Source organism: Haliotis rufescens, unplaced genomic scaffold, assembly GCF_023055435.1.
Source record: "Haliotis rufescens isolate VD_foot unplaced genomic scaffold, xgHalRufe1.0.p SCAF_14, whole genome shotgun sequence".
In the NCBI taxonomy this organism is placed as follows: Eukaryota; Metazoa; Mollusca; class Gastropoda; order Lepetellida; family Haliotidae; genus Haliotis; species Haliotis rufescens.
In genome coordinates, this window is record NW_025963824.1 from 33622654 (window position 1) to 33644182 (window position 21529).

General features: G+C 45.4%; 1 protein-coding gene across 1 annotated transcript in view; it reads left to right on the plus strand.

The window, feature by feature from the left end:
- Positions 1-21529, plus strand: part of LOC124124690 (helicase-like transcription factor) — a 74482-nt gene that overhangs the window by 41215 nt on the left and 11738 nt on the right. Inside the window, exons 16-20 of the mRNA XM_048395310.1 lie at positions 4532-4667; positions 5689-5868; positions 14575-14711; positions 17387-17577; positions 18607-18735. Of these exons, the coding sequence (XP_048251267.1) occupies positions 4532-4667; positions 5689-5868; positions 14575-14711; positions 17387-17577; positions 18607-18735 (773 nt within the window). The remainder of the gene's footprint in view (positions 1-4531; positions 4668-5688; positions 5869-14574; positions 14712-17386; positions 17578-18606; positions 18736-21529) is intronic.

Below are 21529 nucleotides of genomic sequence, written 5' to 3' on the forward strand. Positions count from 1 at the left end.
GGCATATACGAGGGCCATTCAATATATAACCAGCCTAAGCTATTTATCAGATCTTAACGGTTGCATGCTTGTCACGTGCTGTGCACCAATGTATGTCACGTGCATAGACAAAGTTTCACTGAGGAAATTGTATTTGAAGTCACATGTGATCTATAAAGATGGCAAGGGTAGATTCTGTCAAAGTTTCGTCAAAGGTTGAATACAGGGCTGTTATTAGGTACCTCTACTTAAAAGGGAAACCTGGAAAGGAGATACATGATGAATTGTCAGATGTTTATGGTGATAGTGCACCTTCGAATGCACAGGGTTGCAGAATTTAAGAGGGGTCAGGTGAACCTGGAAGATGAGCCACGCCCTGGCAGGCCTGTAGAGGTGACCAATGACCAAACCAGTGAAGCTGTGAGACAACTGGTTGTCAAAGACAGGCCAATGAAGGTGTCAGAAATGGCAAAGGCCTTGGACATTTCAGAGGGAAGTATCCATACCATTTTGCATGATCATCTGGGTATGAGGAAGCTGTCTGCCCGATGGGTCCCGAAATATCCGAGTGATGATCAGAAGGCTGTACTTGCATTAATGTGTCAGGCACTTTTGATGCAATGCAGTCGGGATGCAGACAACTTTACTGAGAGAATTGTTACTGGTGATGAAACCTGGGTACAACACTATGACCCAGAAACCAAAGAACAGAGTAAGCAGTGGACTGGCTTTGCTTCACCCCGTCCCAAAAAGTTAAAGACTCAACCATCGGCTGGCAAAGTCATGGCAACCATCTTGATCACTGCAAGACAACATTCATTCTCTCATGTGAGTGGACCAGTAAACTGGCCGTCCAGGGCAAGAGTTACACAGGCTCAGAGAGCTTGATCACTGCAAGACAACATTCATTCTCTCACGCGAGTGGACCAGTAAACTGGCCGTCCAAGGCAAGAGTAACACAGGCTCAGAGAGCTTGATCACTGCAAGACAACATTCATTCTCTTATGCGAGTGGACCAGTAAACTGGCCGTCCAAGGCAAGAGTTATACAGGCTCAGAGAGCTTGATCACTGCAAGACAACATTCATTCTCTCACGCGAGTGGACCAGTAAACTGGCAATCAAAGGCAAGAGTTATACAGGCTCAGAGAGCTTGATCACTGCAAGACAACATTCATTCTCTCACGCGAGTGGACCAGTAAACTGGCCGTCCAAGGCAAGAGTTATACAGGCTCAGAGAGCTTGATCACTGCAAGACAACATTCATTCTCTCACGCGAGTGGACCAGTAAACTGGCCGTCCAGGGCAAGAGTTATACAGGCTCAGAGAGCTTGATCACTGCAAGACAACATTCATTCTCTCACGCGAGTGGACCAGTAAACTGGCAATCAAAGGCAAGAGTTATACAGGCTCAGAGAGCTTGATCACTGCAAGACAACATTCATTCTCTCACGCGAGTGGACCAGTAAACTGGCCGTCCAAGGCAAGAGTTATACAGGCTCAGAGAGCTTGATCACTGCAAGACAGCATTCATTCTCTCACGCGAGTGGACCAGTAAACTGGCAATCAAAGGCAAGAGTTATACAGGCTCAGAGAGCTTGATCACTGCAAGACAACATTCATTCTCTCACGCGAGTGGACCAGTAAACTGGCCGTCCAAGTCAAGAGTAATACAGGCTCAGAGCTTGATCACTGCAAGACAACATTCATTCTCTCACGCGAGTGGACCAGTAAACTGGCCGTCCAAGGCAAGAGTTATACAGGTTCAGAGTGCTTGATCACTGCAAGACAACATTCATTCTCTCACGCGAGTGGACCAGTAAACTGGCCGTCCAAGGCAAGAGTTATACAGGTTCAGAGTGCTTGATCACTGCAAGACAACATTCATTCTCTCACGCGAGTGGACCAGTAAACTGGCCCTCCAAGGCAAGAGTTATACAGGCTCAGAGCTTGATCACTGCAAGACAACATTCATTCTCTCACGCGAGTGGACCAGTAAACTGGCCGTCCAAGTCAAGAGTTACACAGGCTCAGAGAGCTTGATCACTGCAAGACAACATTCATTCTCTCATGCGAGTGGACCAGTAAACTGGCCGTCCAAGTCAAGAGTTATACAGGCTCAGAGAGCTTGATCACTGCAAGACAACATTCATTCTCTCACGCGAGTGGACCAGTAAACTGGCCGTCCAAGGCAAGAGTTACACAGGCTCAGAGAGCTTGATCACTGCAAGACAACATTCATTCTCTCACGCGAGTGGACCAGTAAACTGGCCGTCCAAGGCAAGAGTAAAACAGGCTCAGAGAGCTTGATCACTGCAAGACAACATTCATTCTCTCACGCGAGTGAACCAGTAAACTGGCCGTCCAAGGCAAGAGTTATACAGGCTCAGAGCTTGATCACTGCAAGACAACATTCATTCTCTCACGCGAGTGGACCAGTAAACTGGCAATCAAAGGCAAGAGTTATACAGGCTCAGAGAGCTTGATCACTGCAAGACAACATTCATTCTCTCACGCGAGTGGACCAGTAAACTGGCCGTCCAAGGCAAGAGTAATACAGGCTCAGAGAGCTTGATCACTGCAAGACAACATTCATTCTCTTATGCGAGTGGACCAGTAAACTGGCCGTCCAAGGCAAGAGTTATACAGGCTCAGAGAGCTTGATCACTGCAAGACAACATTCATTCTCTCACGGGAGTGGACCAGTAAACTGGCAATCAAAGGCAAGAGTTATACAGGCTCAGAGAGCTTGATCACTGCAAGACAACATTCATTCTCTCACGCGAGTGGACCAGTAAACTGGCCGTCCAGGGCAAGAGTTATACAGGCTCAGAGAGCTTGATCACTGCAAGACAGCATTCATTCTCTCACGCGAGTGGACCAGTAAACTGGCCGTCCAAGGCAAGAGTTACACAGGCTCAGAGAGCTTGATCACTGCAAGACAACATTCATTCTCTCACGCGAGTGGACCAGTAAACTGGCCGTCCAGGGCAAGAGTTATACAGGCTCAGAGAGCTTGATCACTGCAAGACAACATTCATTCTCTCACGCGAGTGGACCAGTAAACTGGCAATCAAAGGCAAGAGTTATACAGGCTCAGAGAGCTTGATCACTGCAAGACAACATTCATTCTCTCACGCGAGTGGACCAGTAAACTGGCCGTCCAAGTCAAGAGTAATACAGGCTCAGAGCTTGATCACTGCAAGACAACATTCATTCTCTCACGCGAGTGGACCAGTAAACTGGCCGTCCAAGGCAAGAGTTATACAGGTTCAGAGTGCTTGATCACTGCAAGACAACATTCATTCTCTCACGCGAGTGGACCAGTAAACTGGCCGTCCAAGGCAAGAGTAAAACAGGCTCAGAGAGCTTGATCACTGCAAGACAACATTCATTCTCTCACGCGAGTGGACCAGTAAACTGGCCGTCCAAGGCAAGAGTTATACAGGCTCAGAGCTTGATCACTGCAAGACAACATTCATTCTCTCACGCGAGTGGACCAGTAAACTGGCAATCAAAGGCAAGAGTTATACAGGCTCAGAGAGCTTGATCACTGCAAGACAACATTCATTCTCTCACGCGAGTGGACCAGTAAACTGGCCGTCCAAGGCAAGAGTAATACAGGCTCAGAGAGCTTGATCACTGCAAGACAACATTCATTCTCTTATGCGAGTGGACCAGTAAACTGGCCGTCCAAGGCAAGAGTTATACAGGCTCAGAGAGCTTGATCACTGCAAGACAACATTCATTCTCTCACGGGAGTGGACCAGTAAACTGGCAATCAAAGGCAAGAGTTATACAGGCTCAGAGAGCTTGATCACTGCAAGACAACATTCATTCTCTCACGCGAGTGGACCAGTAAACTGGCCGTCCAGGGCAAGAGTTATACAGGCTCAGAGAGCTTGATCACTGCAAGACAACATTCATTCTCTCACGCGAGTGGACCAGTAAACTGGCCGTCCAAGGCAAGAGTTACACAGGCTCAGAGAGCTTGATCACTGCAAGACAACATTCATTCTCTCACGCGAGTGGACCAGTAAACTGGCCGTCCAAGGCAAGAGTAAAACAGGCTCAGAGAGCTTGATCACTGCAAGACAACATTCATTCTCTCACGCGAGTGAACCAGTAAACTGGCCGTCCAAGGCAAGAGTTATACAGGCTCAGAGAGCTTGATCACTGCAAGACAACATTCATTCTCTCATGCGAGTGAACCAGTAAACTGGCCGTCCAAGGCAAGAGTTATACAGGCTCAGAGAGCTTGATCACTGCAAGACAACATTCATTCTCTTATGCGAGTGGACCAGTAAACTGGCCGTCCAAGGCAAGAGTTATACAGGCTCAGAGCTTGATCACTGCAAGACAACATTCATTCTCTCACGCGAGTGGACCAGTAAACTGTAAATCTTAAAATTTACACGAGCATGAATTTAATGCGAACAATGCAAGTGGTCTTTTCTCGCATTAATTAAACTTCTCATTTATGCCTAAAAAATAACTAGCAACAACAAGACGGCCTTGCAGCACACTTTAATTTCAAGACTTATTCTGTTGCAGGAACTCCGATTCAGAACTCGATGAAGGATCTATGGTCCCTGATCAACTTCCTGCAGATCTCGCCACTCACAGAGCGACAGTGGTGGTACCGTACCATCGAGAGGCCGCTCGCACGCGGGGACAAGTGTGCTCTCAAGTGAGAATTAGGGCTGTGTGGAAAGGACATGACTTGCCTACAACGTTTTTGTTGAAACTGTTGAATTTTAGTTTAGTCACGGTATAAAACAAATCCGAAGATAGCGGGCAAGAGAAACGATGTGACGTATGTAGACATGATTGAACACCCTTTCATTACCTATCCCCAGTCTGTTTTTCCAATCACGTTATTTCTTTTTGAGGTTACAGGCACACTCTATGGGTGTTTACTGTTTTTACTGAACCTGAGGGATAGTGGTTTTTATCTGTCTTGTAAGTGAAAAGAAAGATCTGAAACAACTTTCATTAACAAGTTTGTTTCAAACAGCTCTTACTGTTGTACGTGTACTTGGAAAAGAGATTTTTAAAAGCATCGTGGTTGACCAGTGCCTCACTAGTCTACGTGTTCACTGACTAGACTACAAGTACCAAGGTAACAGGTTCAGCCCCGCAGAAATACATACATGTAACATCTGTCGTTTGATTTCATATCATTCCGCACATTTTATTTAGTCAAAATTTTAATCTGTGTTAAATGGAGTGTGCTCAAAACTGCAAAAAGATAATATGGAGTGATAGAGGGACATTCCGTAGAATACTCTCTAGAGCTTATTCTACAACAAGGCCAAGTAAAAACAATAGGATGCCATCCCCTTTTTAAGAAATAGAAGCTTCAAATGACGTTGATCGATGCTCATGATATCAATCACTGGATTGTCTGGTCCAGGCTGGATTATTTACAGACCGCCGTCATATAGCTGGAATATTGCTGAGTGTGGCGTTAAACAACAAACCAACCAACCATCAAATGACAATCTGGGCTAATGTTTTATTAGACCACACTTCACCACTGGAAATAAAAGAGTCATTTATCTCGTGATTAAGTACTCAGTGAATGTACAAATTTAGGAAACATTTGTTTAAGGAGTTGCTATTGCTCACCTTAAGTTGCAACTAGCCCTAAGGATGAGAAAGGGGTGTCCTAATAATTCCCGTAATGCACTAACTTGCCATGTTCCCAGACGTGTGCAGCACCTGATGGCCAACATCGCGCTACGCCGCACGAAGACCATGAAGATAAACAACAAGCCCCTCGTGGAGCTACCGGCTCGGGACACCTTCATTGAACGCATCCAGCTGTCAGAGGAGGAGAGGAAGGTCTACACAGTCATGCAGAATGAAGGCAAACTTCTCATCAGCAAGTACGAGACTCACACATAGGTTGAACCCTGAGAAAGCCTTTGTTTCAAGCAATCTGCCCGACCCTGCAAGATGTGTATCTTTTACTTTACCCCATCCTCTAGATCACCCGGGTCGCATTTCCGTAAACTCACACTAACCCCTTGATCCATTCCCGTGGTTCTTGCGATCTGAAGTTACCCACCCTTGGTTCTTGTGATCTGAAGTTACCCGCCCTTGGTTCTTGCGATCTGAAGTTACCCGCCCTTGGTTCTTGTGATCTGAAGTTACCCGCCCTTGGTTCTTGTGATCTTAAGTTACCCGCCCTTGGTTCTTGTGATCTGAAGTTACACGCCCTTGGTTCTTGCGATCTGAAGTTACCCGCCCTTAGTTCTTGCGATCTGAAGTTACCCGCCCTTGGTTCTTGTGATCTCAAAATACCCATCCGTGATCTTCATTAGCCAATTTAATTTGCTATGCTACTCAGTCTTAATGGACCAATCGGAATGTGAGTTAGATTTGGCGCTATCAACAAAATAGCTGAAATATTGCTGAGTGTGGTGTTGAACAACAAACAAACAAGTGAGTGAGCATGGTTTTACGCCGCTTTTAGCAATATTTCAGCAATATCACGGCATGGGACACCAGAAATGGGCTTCACACATTGTACCCATGTCGGGAATCGAACCCAGGTTTTCGGTGTGACGAGCAAACGCTTTAACCATTAGGCTACCCGATCACACCTTACGAACATAAATTAAAAGTCAATACTTGTTTTATTCTGTTTTAGGAAGGTCAAGGTAACGTGGTGTGAAAAAGAAATTCTAATATGCTTGTGTACATCTTGAGAATTTATTATTGGAATTTGACAAAACTTTATAGACGATCTGTTGGCAGTTTATGTTCAGAGATTGTAGGTTAAGACCCTAATGCTGGAAGTACCTACAGCTTTTGTTAAAAAGATAGCTGGAGGCATAGGACTTTCTTTCTGTTCCGAAGGTGTACTGAACCAAAAATGATGTTATTAAAACAAGTGCTTATTGCTATACATTTTTTTACTTGTCCTGCATTATGTGCTCTGATGTGACGTCATCGATTCTGAGTCACGTGCCGACTGTGCGAGGCTGCTGCCAGTTACTGGTTGGAACAACTTGTCTTTAGCAGCTGTACCTCTCACAGTTCCTCTTTATGTCCAAAAGCAGCAGTATATGCATTAAGGAGTAATGCAGGATAAGTATACAAATGTAAAAAATCTTAAAATTTTACAAATTTGTTAATAAGCTGGCTCAAAGCATAGGGCTTTGTTTCCAAGTTGTGCTGCATTGTGCATGGGTGACAGTGACAGCCAACATTACTGTTTCTGATGGGGAAGGTTTGGACGGAGCTGCTCCTTTCTATGTCCAAACGTGATGAGTGACTGGTGTCTGTGTTGGTCAGGTATTTCCGTGATGAGTGACTGGTGTCTGTGTCGGTCAGGTATTTCCGTGATGAGTGACTGGTGTCTGTGTTGGTCAGGTATTTCCGTGATGAGTGACTGGTGTCTGTGTTGGTCAGGTATTTCCGTGATGAGTGACTGGTGTCTGTGTTGGTCAGGTATTTCCGTGATGAGTGACTGGTGTCTGTGTTGGCAGAGACCATATAATAGAGGGACGGCCCTCCCCAACAGTTTATCATAAACCATCAGCGCTACGGTCTGGCATGTAACTGATACACCCCGACACCCTGCTGTTAACCTCCCTGTACCGCTGCAGATGCGCAATAGATGCGCAGACATTCACGACTGACCATTCTGGTAACCACGTAAACAATATTATATAATATCCGGGGTAAGAGTTAATTCCCTTAGCCGAGATTTCTCCGACTACGACCAGCGACAATCCAATAAAAGGACGTCTCTTAGCGGATTACAAAGATTTTTTTATGATATCAATCATTAGCACATGTCAGTTGGCTGCAAATTATTTGCTGAACATGTGTGTCTTCCGGGACATTTATTTCAATTTACATTCGCCACAGCCATGGACGACTTCATTAACTTGGACGATTTCGTCTTGGACCTAGATATGCCACTTGAAGAATTCCCTCTCTTCGACCAGGGGTTGGTTTTGGATGACTCTTGGTCTAAATAGAATGACAGTGATGTTACCGCTACCAAGCCGTTGGTAAATACCTCCCGAAAAGTTTCACTCAAAGAAAAAGATAGGAAATGAAAATATGACGTCTGTCCACAAGCGTAAGTTTTCGAGGGCGTGTGAAGAAAAAGCCGTTCCGATATCAAAAGTATTTTATAAAGTATTCTATTTGTTTTAAAAATCAGTTAATATATCTCATTTTATGCTGCAATTGATAACTATTATAAATAAACAAATATACCAAATCTACTACGAACGCCACAGAAAACTACGATCCGGTAAATTGCACAGGAACTCAGGAAGTGTAAATAAAACGCATCCAGAAGCAGGGAAGACACTTGTAACATATCACCATATTCTCGATGTTCACAAAATATATCTCCATATTAACTTCATATCTTATAATAAGTCCAGACTAGATTTACTTGCAAAAATGCATGATCACCGACTGGTGTAAATGCTTTACTTTTAGCCAGAAAAAAAATGACGCCATATTAATGTTTTTATTTCATGTAAATTCGCTACTATTTTATAATGCTAATAGTTCCAATGAATTAGAAATACACATTAAACTACGAGCGTTGTTAAATGAATTTTCGATGTGTCCGACAATGGGCTTCGAAAGAATCAAAAGTTATTGGTTAATGCCAGTTTGGGGCTAGCAGTGATAATGGGGTTTGCTGGAGCGAGGTAAGTTTTTTTTCAAACGGAGGCTACTGTTAAATTCCAAATATTCCGATATTACCCGATTAGATTGATATTTCAGCATACAAATAATTAGGTATTTCAGGTATAACAATATAGCTTCAACGAGCATGGGACCAGATATGTACTAGTATATCGTAAACTGTAGTAACGTTTGTTGTTTTCAAAATTCAATAGACCATCTATATATTTTACTGAATGACACCTTCGACCTTGTTGTCTGGAACTTCTCTCCCGACGACTGCCGATATAATCCTTCTTCTTTCTTGGCATTTACAAAGCAAATGATAATTTTATTATACATATATTTCATGTAACGGATTTTTATTTTTGTATGATGTTTTCATTGATACCTTCATCATATTTACATTATTATGATTGGGTTTAGGCCAATATCATTTTGCTCACTATCAATATTTACACGGCATAAAATAAATAATTGATTAAATGTAGCCATGATTTATACAGACAAAATCTACAGAAGATAACAAATATGTAGTATTGTAGTATGTAGTATATGCGCGATATGTGATAAGGCCTAACTGAAACAAAGTTAAACTTACGAAGAAATGGCGAAAGCAATGGTAAAAAAAATACGCGTTTTACAAAAACAATTCTAATATCATACAATATAAGTCACTTTGTAGAATGTTTCAAAGGATATATGCGGATGATAATCACAGACAAAATGCATGTTATGTCGTCTGCTATATGGTAATTTAACTTAAAATATGTGATGTAAAATATGGCATTGCGCCAAAAATCATACTAAAAAAACTACCGATCGTATCTAAATAACGTTGGTACCAAGCCATAGGGGAAATCGTGATGAATGTAAAACTATTAAATTCAGGACCGATAATAGGAACACATTCGTCTGAAAGCATGCGAAAATTAAGAGTTGTGGTGTAATTATTTCGGGAAAATTCAGATTTAGTCCCATTTCTGGAGTCAAAATCTGAAATTTCGGATCCGCCCTAAATTTGTTAATGGCACTAAGCCAATTTTTAACATATCTCCTTTTTATACACCTAAGTAACCAAGGACTTTCATTGCGAATTAGAGGCCGTTATTGAAAATCAAAATCTGCACTTTTGCCGATTTTACATGTGCGCCATTTTGTTCTCTCGGACAAAGACAAAGCGTGATCACAGTCACCAAATACAGTGACAACGACATGCTTTCGGGCACCAACAAATCTCAGTTGTAATGTTAACAATGTTAAGAAATATATGAGTGTAATTATGTATTGTGAAATATATCTTTTGCATCGGAAAAAAAGGCGACAACGATGACTGCAGTGAACGCGTTTCTGCTCGCTTCCGGACAGGCTGCGCAGTACAAGCCGTAGCACTGATGGTTTCGCGCATAGGCTAGAGGGCCGTCCCTCTATTATATGGTCTCTGGTGTTGGTCAGGTATTTCTGTGATGAGTGACTGGTTTCTGTGTTGGTCAGGTATTTCCGTGATGAGTGACTGGTGTCTGTGTTGGTCAGGTATTTCCGTGATGAGTGACTGGTGTCTGTGTTGGTCAGGTATTTCCGTGATGAGTGGTTGGTGTCTGTGTTGGTCAGGTATTTCCGTGATGAGTGACTGGTGTCTGTGTTGGTCAGGTATTTCTGTGATGAGTGACTGGTGTCTGTGTTGGTCAGGTATTTCCGTGATGAGTGGTTGGTGTCTGTGTTGGTCAGGTATTTCCGTGATGAGTGGTTGGTGTCTGTGTTGGTCAGGTATTTCCGTGATGAGTGACTAGTGTCTGTGTTGGTCAGGTATTTCCATGATGAGTGACTAGTGTCTGTGTTGGTCAGGTATTTCCGTGATGAGTGACTAGTGTCTGTGTTGGTCAGGTATTTCCGTGATGAGTGACTGGTGTCTGTGTTGGTCAGGTATTTCCGTGATGAGTGACTGGTGTCTGTGTTGGTCAGGTATTTCTGTGATGAGTGACTGGTGTCTGTGTTGGTCAGGTATTTCCGTGATGAGTGACTGGTGTCTGTTGGTCAGGTATTTCCGTGATGAGTGACTGGTGTCTGTGTTGGTCAGGTATTTCCGTGATGAGTGGTTGGTGTCTGTGTTGGTCAGGTATTTCCGTGATGAGTGGTTGGTGTCTGTGTTGGTCAGGTATTTCCGTGATGAGTGACTAGTGTCTGTGTTGGTCAGGTATTTCCGTGATGAGTGACTGGTGTCTGTGTTGGTCAGGTATTTCCGTGATGAGTGGTTGGTGTCTGTGTTGGTCAGGTATTTCCGTGATGAGTGGTTGGTGTCTGTGTTGGTGAGGTATTTCCGTGATGAGTGACTGGTGTCTGTGTTGGTCAGGTATTTCCGTGATGAGTGACTGGTGTCTGTGTTGGTCAGGTATTTCCGTGATGAGTGACTGGTGTCTGTGTTGGTGAGGTATTTCCGTGATGAGTGACTGGTATCTGTGTTGGTCAGGTATTTCTGTGATGAGTGACTGGTGTCTGTGTTGGTCAGGTATTTCCGTGATGAGTGACTGGTGTCTGTGTTGGTCAGGTATTTCCGTGATGAGTGACTAGTGTCTGTGTTGGTCAGGTATTTCCGTGATGAGTGACTAGTGTCTGTGTTGGTCAGGTATTTCCGTGATGAGTGACTGGTGTCTGTGTTGGTCAGGTATTTCCGTGATGAGTGACTGGTGTCTGTATTGGTCAGGTATTTCCGTGATGAGTGACTGTTGTCTGTGTTGGTCAGGTATTTCCGTGATGAGTGACTGGTGTCTGTGTTGGTCATGTATTTCCGTGATGAGTGACTGTTGTCTGTGTTGGTCAGGTATTTCCGTGATGAGTGACTGGTGTCTGTGTTGGTCAGGTATTTCCGTGATGAGTGACTAGTGTCTGTGTTGGTCAGGTATTTCCGTGATGAGTGACTAGTGTCTGTGTTGGTCAGGTATTTCCGTGATGAGTGACTGGTGTCTGTGTTGGTCAGGTATTTCCGTGATGAGTGACTGGTGTCTGTATTGGTCAGGTATTTCCGTGATGAGTGACTGTTGTCTGTGTTGGTCAGGTATTTCCGTGATGAGTGACTGGTGTCTGTGTTGGTCATGTATTTCCGTGATGAGTGACTGTTGTCTGTGTTGGTCAGGTATTTCCGTGATGAGTGGTTGGTGTCTGTGTTGGTCAGGTATTTCCGTGATGAGTGACTGGTGTCTGTGTTGGTCAGGTATTTCCGTGATGAGTGACTGGTGTCTGTGTTGGTCAGGTATTTCCGTGATGAGTGGTTGGTGTCTGTGTTGGTCAGGTATTTCCGTGATGAGTGACTGGTGTCTGTGTTGGTCAGGTATTTCCGTGATGAGTGACTGGTGTCTGTGTTGGTCAGGTATTTCCGTGATGAGTGACTGGTTTCTGTGTTGGTCAGGTATTTCCGTGATGAGTGACTGGTTTCTGTGTTGGTCAGGTATTTCCGTGATGAGTGACTGGTTTCTGTGTTGGTCAGGTATTTCCGTGATGAGTGACTAGTGTCTGTGTTGGTCAGGTATTTCCGTGATGAGTGACTGGTGTCTGTGTTGGTCAGGTATTTCTGTGATGATTGACTGGTTTCTGTGTTGGTCAGGTATTTCTGTGATGAGTGACTGGTGTCTGTGTTGGTCAGGTATTTCCGTGATGAGTGGTTGGTGTCTGTGTTGGTCAGGTATTTCCGTGATGAGTGGTTGGTGTCTGTGTTGGTCAGGTATTTCCGTGATGAGTGACTAGTGTCTGTGTTGGTCAGGTATTTCCGTGATGAGTGACTGGTGTCTGTGTTGGTCAGGTATTTCCGTGATGAGTGGTTGGTGTCTGTGTTGGTCAGGTATTTCCGTGATGAGTGGTTGGTGTCTGTGTTGGTCAGGTATTTCCGTGATGAGTGACTGGTGTCTGTGTTGGTCAGGTATTTCCGTGATGAGTGACTGGTGTCTGTGTTGGTCATGTAATTCCGTGATGAGTGACTAGTGTCTGTGTTGGTCAGGTATTTCCGTGATGAGTGACTGGTGTCTGTGTTGGTCAGGTATTTCCGTGATGAGTGACTGGTGTCTGTGTTGGTCAGATATTTCCGTGATGAGTGACTGGTGTCTGTGTTGGTCAGGTATTTCCGTGATGAGTGACTGGTTTCTGTGTTGGTCAGGTATTTCCGTGATGAGTGACTGGTGTCTGTGTTGGTCCGGTATTTCCGTGATGAGTGACTGGTGTCTGTGTTGGTCCGGTATTTCCGTGATGAGTGACTGGTGTCTGTGTTGGTCAGGTATTACCGTGATGAGTGACTTGTGTCTGTGTTGGTCAGGTATTTCCGTGATGAGTGACTGGTGTCTGTGTTGGTCAGGTATTTCCGTGATGAGTGGTTGGTGTCTGTGTTGGTCAGGTATTTCCGTGATGAGTGACTGGTGTCTGTGTTGGTCAGGTATTTCCGTGATGAGTGACTGTTGTCTGTGTTGGTCAGGTATTTCCGTGATGAGTGACTGGTGTCTGTGTTGGTCAAGTATTTCCGTGATGAGTGACTGTTGTCTGTGTTGGTCAGGTATTTCCTTGATGAGTGACTGGTGTCTGTTGGTCAGGTATTTCCGTGATGAGTGACTGGTGTCTGTGTTGGTCAGGTATTTCCGTGATGAGTGACTGGTGTCTGTGTTGGTCAGGTATTTCCGTGATGAGTGGTTGGTGTCTGTGTTGGTCAGGTATTTCCGTGATGAGTGACTAGTGTCTGTGTTGGTCAGGTATTTCCCTGATGAGTGTCTGGTGTCTGTGTTGGTCATGTATTTCCGTGATGAGCGACTGGTTTCTGTGTTGGTCAGGTATTTCCGTGATGAGTGACTAGTGTCTGTGTTGGTCAGGTATTTCCGTGATGAGTGACTAGTGTCTGTGTTGGTCAGGTATTTCCGTGATGAGTGACTGGTGTCTGTGTTGGTCATGTAATTCCGTGATGAGTGACTAGTGTCTGTGTTGGTCAGGTATTTCCGTGATGAGTGACTGGTGTCTGTGTTGGTCAGGTATTTCCGTGATGAGTGACTGGTGTCTGTGTTGGTCAGATATTTCCGTGATGAGTGACTGGTGTCTGTGTTGGTCAGGTATTTCCGTGATGAGTGACTGGTTTCTGTGTTGGTCAGGTATTTCCGTGATGAGTGACTAGTGTCTGTGTTGGTCCGGTATTTCCGTGATGAGTGACTGGTGTCTGTGTTGGTCCGGTATTTCCGTGATGAGTGACTGGTGTCTGTGTTGGTCAGGTATTTCCGTGATGAGTGACTGTTGTCTGTGTTGGTCAGGTATTTCCGTGATGAGTGACTGGTGTCTGTGTTGGTCAGGTATTTCCGTGATGAGTGGTTGGTGTCTGTGTTGGTCAGGTATTTCCGTGATGAGTGACTGGTGTCTGTGTTGGTCAGGTATTTCCGTGATGAGTGACTGTTGTCTGTGTTGGTCAGGTATTTCCGTGATGAGTGACTGGTGTCTGTGTTGGTCAGGTATTTCCGTGATGAGTGACTGTTGTCTGTGTTGGTCAGGTATTTCCTTGATGAGTGACTGGTGTCTGTTGGTCAGGTATTTCCGTGATGAGTGACTGGTGTCTGTGTTGGTCAGGTATTTCCGTGATGAGTGACTGATGTCTGTGTTGGTCAGGTATTTCCGTGATGAGTGACTGGTGTCTGTGTTGGTCATGTATTTCCGTGATGAGTGACTGGTGTCTGTGTTGGTCAGGTATTTCCGTGATGAGTGACTGGTGTCTGTGTTGGTGAGGTATTTCCGTGATGAGTGACTGGTGTCTGTGTTGGTCAGGTATTTCCGTGATGAGTGACTGGTGTCTGTGTTGGTCAGGTATTTCCGTGATGAGTGACTGGTGTCTGTGTTGGTCAGGTATTTCCGTGATGAGTGACTGGTGTCTGTTGGTCAGGTATTTCCGTGATGAGTGACTGGTGTCTGTTGGTCAGGTATTTCCGTGAGGGCACGCTGCTGCACAACTATGGCCAGGTGCTGGCCATCCTGATGAGGCTGCGGCAGATGTGCTGCCATCCTTCCCTGGTGGCAAGGGCTGCTGAGGCTGTCAAGGACACACAAGACTTCCTAGGTAACGTTGTTGAACAGTCGGGATGGTACAGGTGTTGGGAATAGGCTGGGATTGTTCCTGTGTTGGGAATAGGCTTAGTGGTACAGGTGTTGGGAATAGGCTGGGATGGTACAGGTGTTGGGAATAGGCTGGGATGGTACAGGTGTTGGGAATAGGCTGGGATGGTACAGGTGTTGGGAATAGGCTTGGATGGTACAGGTGTTGGGAATAGGCTGGGATGGTACAGGTGTTGGGAATAGGCTGAGTGGTACAGGTGTTTGGAATAGGCTGGGATGGTACAGGTGTTGGGAATAGGCTGGGATGGTACAGGTGTTGGGAATAGGCTGGGATGGTACAGGTGTTGGGAATAGGCTGGGATGGTACAGGTGTTGGGAATAGGCTGGGATGGTACAGGTGTTGGGAATAGGCTTGGATTGTACAGGTGTTGGGAATAGGCTGAGTGGTACAGGTGTTAGGAATAGGCTGGGATGGTACAGGTGTTGGGAATAGGCTGAGTGGTACAGGTGTTGGGAATAGGCTGGGATGGTACAGGTGATGGGAATAGGCTGGGATAGTACAGGTGTTGGGAATAGGCTGAGTGGTACAGGTGTTGGGAATAGGCTGGGATGGTACAGGTGATGGGAATAGGCTGGGATTGTTCCTGTGTTGGGAATAGCTGGGATGGTACAGGTGTTGGGAATAGGCTGGGATGGTACAGGTGTTGGGAATAGGCTGGGATGGTAGAGGTGATGGGAATAGGCTGGGATTGTTCCTGTGTTGGGAATAGCTGGGGTGGTACAGGTGTTAGGAATAGGCTGGGATGGTACAGGTGTTAGGAATAGGCTGGGATTGTACAGGTGTTAGGAATAGGCCGGAATTGTATAGGTGTTGGGAATAGGCTGGAATCGTACAGGTGTTAGGAATAGGCCGGGATTGTACAGGTGTTAGGAATAGGCTGGGATTGTACGGGTGTTAGGAATAGGCTGGGATTGTACAGGTGTTAGAAATAGGCTGGGATTGTACAGGTGTTAGGAATAGGCTGGGATTGTACAGGTGTTAGGAATAGGCCGGGATTGTACAGGTGTTAGGAATAGGCTGGGATTGTAAAGGTGTTGGGAATAGGCTGGGATTGTACAGGTGTTGGGAATAGGCTGAGTGGTACAGGTGTTAGGAATAGGCTGGGATGGTACAGGTGTTGGGAATAGGCTGAGTGGTACAGGTGTTGGGAATAGGCTGGGATGGTACAGGTGATGGGAATAGGCTGGGATAGTACAGGTGTTGGGAATAGGCTGAGTGGTACAGGTGTTGGGAATAGGCTGGGATGGTACAGGTGATGGGAATAGGCTGGGATTGTTCCTGTGTTGGGAATAGCTGGGATGGTACAGGTGTTGGGAATAGGCTGGGATGGTACAGGTGTTGGGAATAGGCTGGGATGGTAGAGGTGATGGGAATAGGCTGGGATTGTTCCTGTGTTGGGAATAGCTGGGGTGGTACAGGTGTTAGGAATAGGCTGGGATGGTACAGGTGTTAGGAATAGGCTGGGATTGTACAGGTGTTAGGAATAGGCCGGAATTGTATAGGTGTTGGGAATAGGCTGGAATCGTACAGGTGTTAGGAATAGGCCGGGATTGTACAGGTGTTAGGAATAGGCTGGGATTGTACGGGTGTTAGGAATAGGCTGGGATTGTACAGGTGTTAGGAAAAGGCTAGGATTGTACAGGTGTTAGGAATAGGCTGGGATTGTACAGGTGTTAGAAATAGGCTGGGATTGTACAGGTGTTAGGAATAGGCTGGGATTGTACAGGTGTTAGGAATAGGCCGGGATTGTACAGGTGTTAGGAATAGGCTGGGATTGTAAAGGTGTTGGGAATAGGCTGGGATTGTACAGGTGTTAGGAATAGGCTGGGATTGTACAGGTGTTAGGAATAGGCCGGGATCGTACAGGTGTTAGGAAATGGCTGGGATTGTACAGGTGTTAGGAATAGGCCGGGATTGTACAGGTGTTAGGAATAGGCTGGGATTGTACAGGTGTTAGGAATAGGCTGGGATGTTACAGGTGTTGGGAATAGGCTGGGATTGTACAGGTTTTGGGAATAGGCTGGGATTGTAAAGGTGTTGGGAATAGGCTGGGATTGTTCCTGTGTTGGGAATAGGCTGGGATTGTACAGGATTGGGGAATGTAAGATCCATCACGATCCATTTATTCCAATTTTCTCAGTTATTTTTTTCTCTGTTTTTCCCAAGATTTTACGATTTTGTCTTTTTCTAGCTATGAAAGTTATTTTGGTATAGTTGTCTTGGGGAACTAATTGCACGGAACTTCTCAACTTGCAGGTGACATTCACAAACTGGACATGGCTCACAATGTCAATCACTGGTTTGTGTTAGACCCCAACCCTGTAGTAAAAGAGGATTGTTGTTGTACCAGGCGACTAATGGGATCCCGTGGTCAGATTCGCTGACTTGATTGATGCATGTCATCGTATCCCAATTTTGTAGGTCAATACTCATGATGTCAATCACTGGATTGTCTGGTCCAGACTTTTATTATTTACAGACTGCCTTGATGTAGCTGAAGTATTGCTGAGTGCAGCGTTAATCAACAAACAAACAAACAAATGTGTTATACCCTTATTATCCAGAAGCAGCATAGCTGCTGTGTCTGTTTATGACATCAAACACGTCTGTTGTTGCAGACAAGATGGACAGGGGAGAGAACATCGATGAGGTGAGGCAGAAGTTGGTGGAGACGTTGCTGATGGTGCTGAAGTCGGGGTCCGACGAGGAATGCGCCGTGTGTCTGGACAGCCTGAAGAGCCCTGTGATCACCCCATGTGCTCACGTCTACTGCCGGAAGTGCATTGTTGCAGTCATCAACAACGAGAAGGTTTGTTGATGGAGAGTGACACCATGAGAGATCTTAGCGACAACTTTGTAAGCCATTGTTGATAAAGACTAATGAACGTTTCAGTGCTATGATGGCTCTATGCGCTATAACAATCGTAATTGTTTGTTGGAGTATAGAACATATAGTTGTTTTAAGATCGTATGACTATAGTTAGTCTTCATCAGAGTTCAGGTTTTACGGTCGCCTTATACACAGGGTTGAAGAGTTTTGATGTTTTTTCCCCAACACAAAGACATTGCTGTGAGCACGTAACACCAGAATACCATGTCAACAAATCTATACTGAAGTACACAAACTTATCATGTAATTACACAGTCTGGTTATAAAAAAAGTCCATAAAGTATCTGGACTGATGTTTGTAATCTATTCTATTAAGTATATTCAAAATTTCATTCTATGTTGTTTATATTCATTTCGATGTAATCGTATGTGAAGTGATTGGAAGATCTGACAACAGTATGCGCTGCTGACGTGCTTCATTCCGATTCCCTTTATGGATGGGGTATATAAATAAGCATCGATTTTGAAGGCGCCTTAGGGTCGCCTTATACGTGGGGTCGCATTATCTGTGGGGTCGCCTTATAAACATGGGGGGCGTTCGGGTAGCCTAGTGGTTAAAGCGTTCGCTCGTCACGCCGAAGAACCGGGTTCGATTCCCGACATGGGTACAATGTTTGAAGCCCATTTCTGGTGTCCCATGCCGTGATATTGCTGGAATATTGCTAAAAGCGGCGTAAAACCATACTCACTCACTCACTCACTCACTATAAACATGGGGTTGCCTAAAACGTGGGGTCGCCTAAAACGTAGGTCGCCTTATCCGTGGGGTCACTTTGTAGGTAGCGATATACGGTATATTGTTTTGTGCGCTATCACTAAGGTAAATCTTTTAAGTCTCTGTCAGAAATTGGGTCTTGTGGTCGCTTTAGCGCTTACATGTCCCTCACAATGATATTCCTGGAATATTGCTAAAAGTGGCGTAAAACCATACTGGCTCACTCATTTCAGCCCAACTCAAAGTGTCCTCTGTGCAGAGGGAACATCGATGAAGCCAAGCTGATTGAAGTGCCTTCCGAGTTCCAAACAGAGCAAAGCTCCGAACCAAATTACCTTGCTGACTGGCAGTCGAGTGCAAAGGTAAGGTTTTTTTGGATTTCAAGGATCTTAGCTTCTCAGGCCTGAGTATTTTTTGATGAATAATGTGTATCTCTTGTTGCTCTTTGGCTGAACTCATAAACTCACCGACCCATTCACCCACTCACCGACCCATTCACCCATTTCTTATCTCACCAACCCATTCCCCCACTTATAAACTCACAGACCCATTCACCCATTTCTTATCTCACCAACCCATTCCCCCACTTATAAACTCACCGACCAATTCACCCATTTCTTATCTCACCAACCCATTCACCCACTTATAAACTCACCGACCCATTCACCCACTTATAAACTCACAGACCCATTCACCCATTTCTTATCTCACCAACCCATTTCCTCACTTATAAACTCACTGACCCATTCCCCCACTTATAAACTCACCGACCCATTCACCCACTTATAAACTCACCGACCCATTCACCTACTCCATATCTCACCAACCCATTCCCTCACATATAAACTCACTGACCCATTCACCCCTTTTAAACTCACCAACCCATACACCCACTTATAAACTCACCAACCCATTCCCCCACTTATAAACTCACCAACCCATTCCCCCACTTATAAACTCACTGACCCATTCACCCACTCCTTATCTCACCAACCCATTCCCCCACTTATAAACTCACCAACCCATTCATCCACTTTTAAACTCACCAACCCATTCCCCCACTTATAAACTCACCGACCCATTTCCCCACTTATAAACTCACCGACCCATTCACCTACCCCTTATCTCACCAACCCATTCCCTCACTTATAAACTCACCGACCCATTCACCCACTTATAAACTCACCAACCCATTCCCCCACTTATAAACTCACCGACCCATTCGCCCACTTACAAACTCACCGACCCATTCACCCACTTATAAACTCACCGACCCATTCACCCACTCCTTATCTCACCGACCCATTCACCGACTTACAAACTCACCGACCCATTCACCCACTCCTTATCTCACCGACCCATTCACCCACTTACAAACTCACCGACCCATTCACCCACTCCTTATCTCACCGACCCATTCACCCATTTACAAACTCACTGACCCATTCACCCACTCCTTATCTCACCGACCCATTCACCCACTTACAAACTCACCAACCCATTCACCAGCGTACCAACTCACCAACCCATTCACCCACTCCTTATCTCACCGAATCATTCACCAACTCACCGACCCATTCACCCACTCCTTATCTCACCGAACCATTTACCCACTTATCAACTCACCAACCAATTCACCCACTCCTTATCTCACCGACCCATTCACCCACTTATAAACTCACCGACCCATTCACCCACTCCTTATCTCACCGACCCATTCACCTACCCCTTATCTCACCAACCCATTCCCCCACTTATAAACTCACCGACCCTTTTCCCCACTTATAAACTCACAGACCCATTCATCCACTTATAAACTCACCAACCCATTCACCCACTTATAAACTCACCGACCCATTTACCCCCTTATAAACTCACCGACCCATTCACCAACTCACCGACCCATTCACCCACTCCTTAACTCACCAACCCATTCATCCACTTTTAAACTCACCAACCCATTCCCCCACTTATAAACTCACCGACCCATTCCCCCACTTACAAACTCACCGACCCATTCACCCACTCCTTATCTCACCGACACATTCACCCACTTACAAACTCACCGACCCATTCACCCACTCCTTATCTCACCGACCCATTCACCCATTTACAAACTCACCGACCCATTCACCCACTCCTTATCTCACCGAACCATTTACCCACTTATCAACTCACCGACCCATTCACCCACTCCTTATCTCACCGACCCATTCACCCACTTACAAACTCACCGACCCATTCACCCACTCCTTATCTCACCGACCCATTCACCCATTTACAAACTCACCGACCCATTCACCCACTCCTTATCTCACCGACCCATTCACCCACTTACCAACTCACCGACCCATTCACCCACTCCTTATCTCACCGAATCATTCACCAACTCACCGACCCATTCACCCACTCCTTATCTCACCGAACCATTTACCCACTTATCAACTCACCAACCAATTCACCCACTCCTTATCTCACCGACCCATTCACCCACTTATAAACTCACCGACCCATTCACCCACTCCATATCTCACCGACCCATTCACCTACCCCTTATCTCACCAACCCATTCCCCCACTTATAAACTCACAGACCCTTTTCCCCACTTATAAACTCACAGACCCATTCACCCACTTATAAACTCACCAACCCATTCACCCACTTATAAACTCACCGACCCATTTACCCCCTTATAAACTCACCGACCCACTCACCGACCCATTCACCCACTCCTTAACTCACCAACCCATTCATCCACTTTTAAACTCACCAACCCATTCCCCCACTTATAAACTCACCGACCCATTTCCCCACTTATAAACTCACCGACCCATTCATCTACCCCTTATCTCACCAACCCATTCCCTCACTTATAAACTCACCGACCCATTCCCCCACTTATAAACTCACCGACCCATTCACCCACTTACAAACTCACCGACCCATTCACCTACCCCTTATCTCACCAACCCATTCCCTCACTTATAAACTCAGCGACCCATTCCCCCACTTACAAACTCAGCGACCCATTCACCCACTCCTTATCTCACCGACCCATTCACCCACTTACAAACTCACCGACCCATTCACCCACTCCTTATCTCACCGACCCATTCACCCACTTACAAACTCACCGACCCATTCACCCACTCCTTA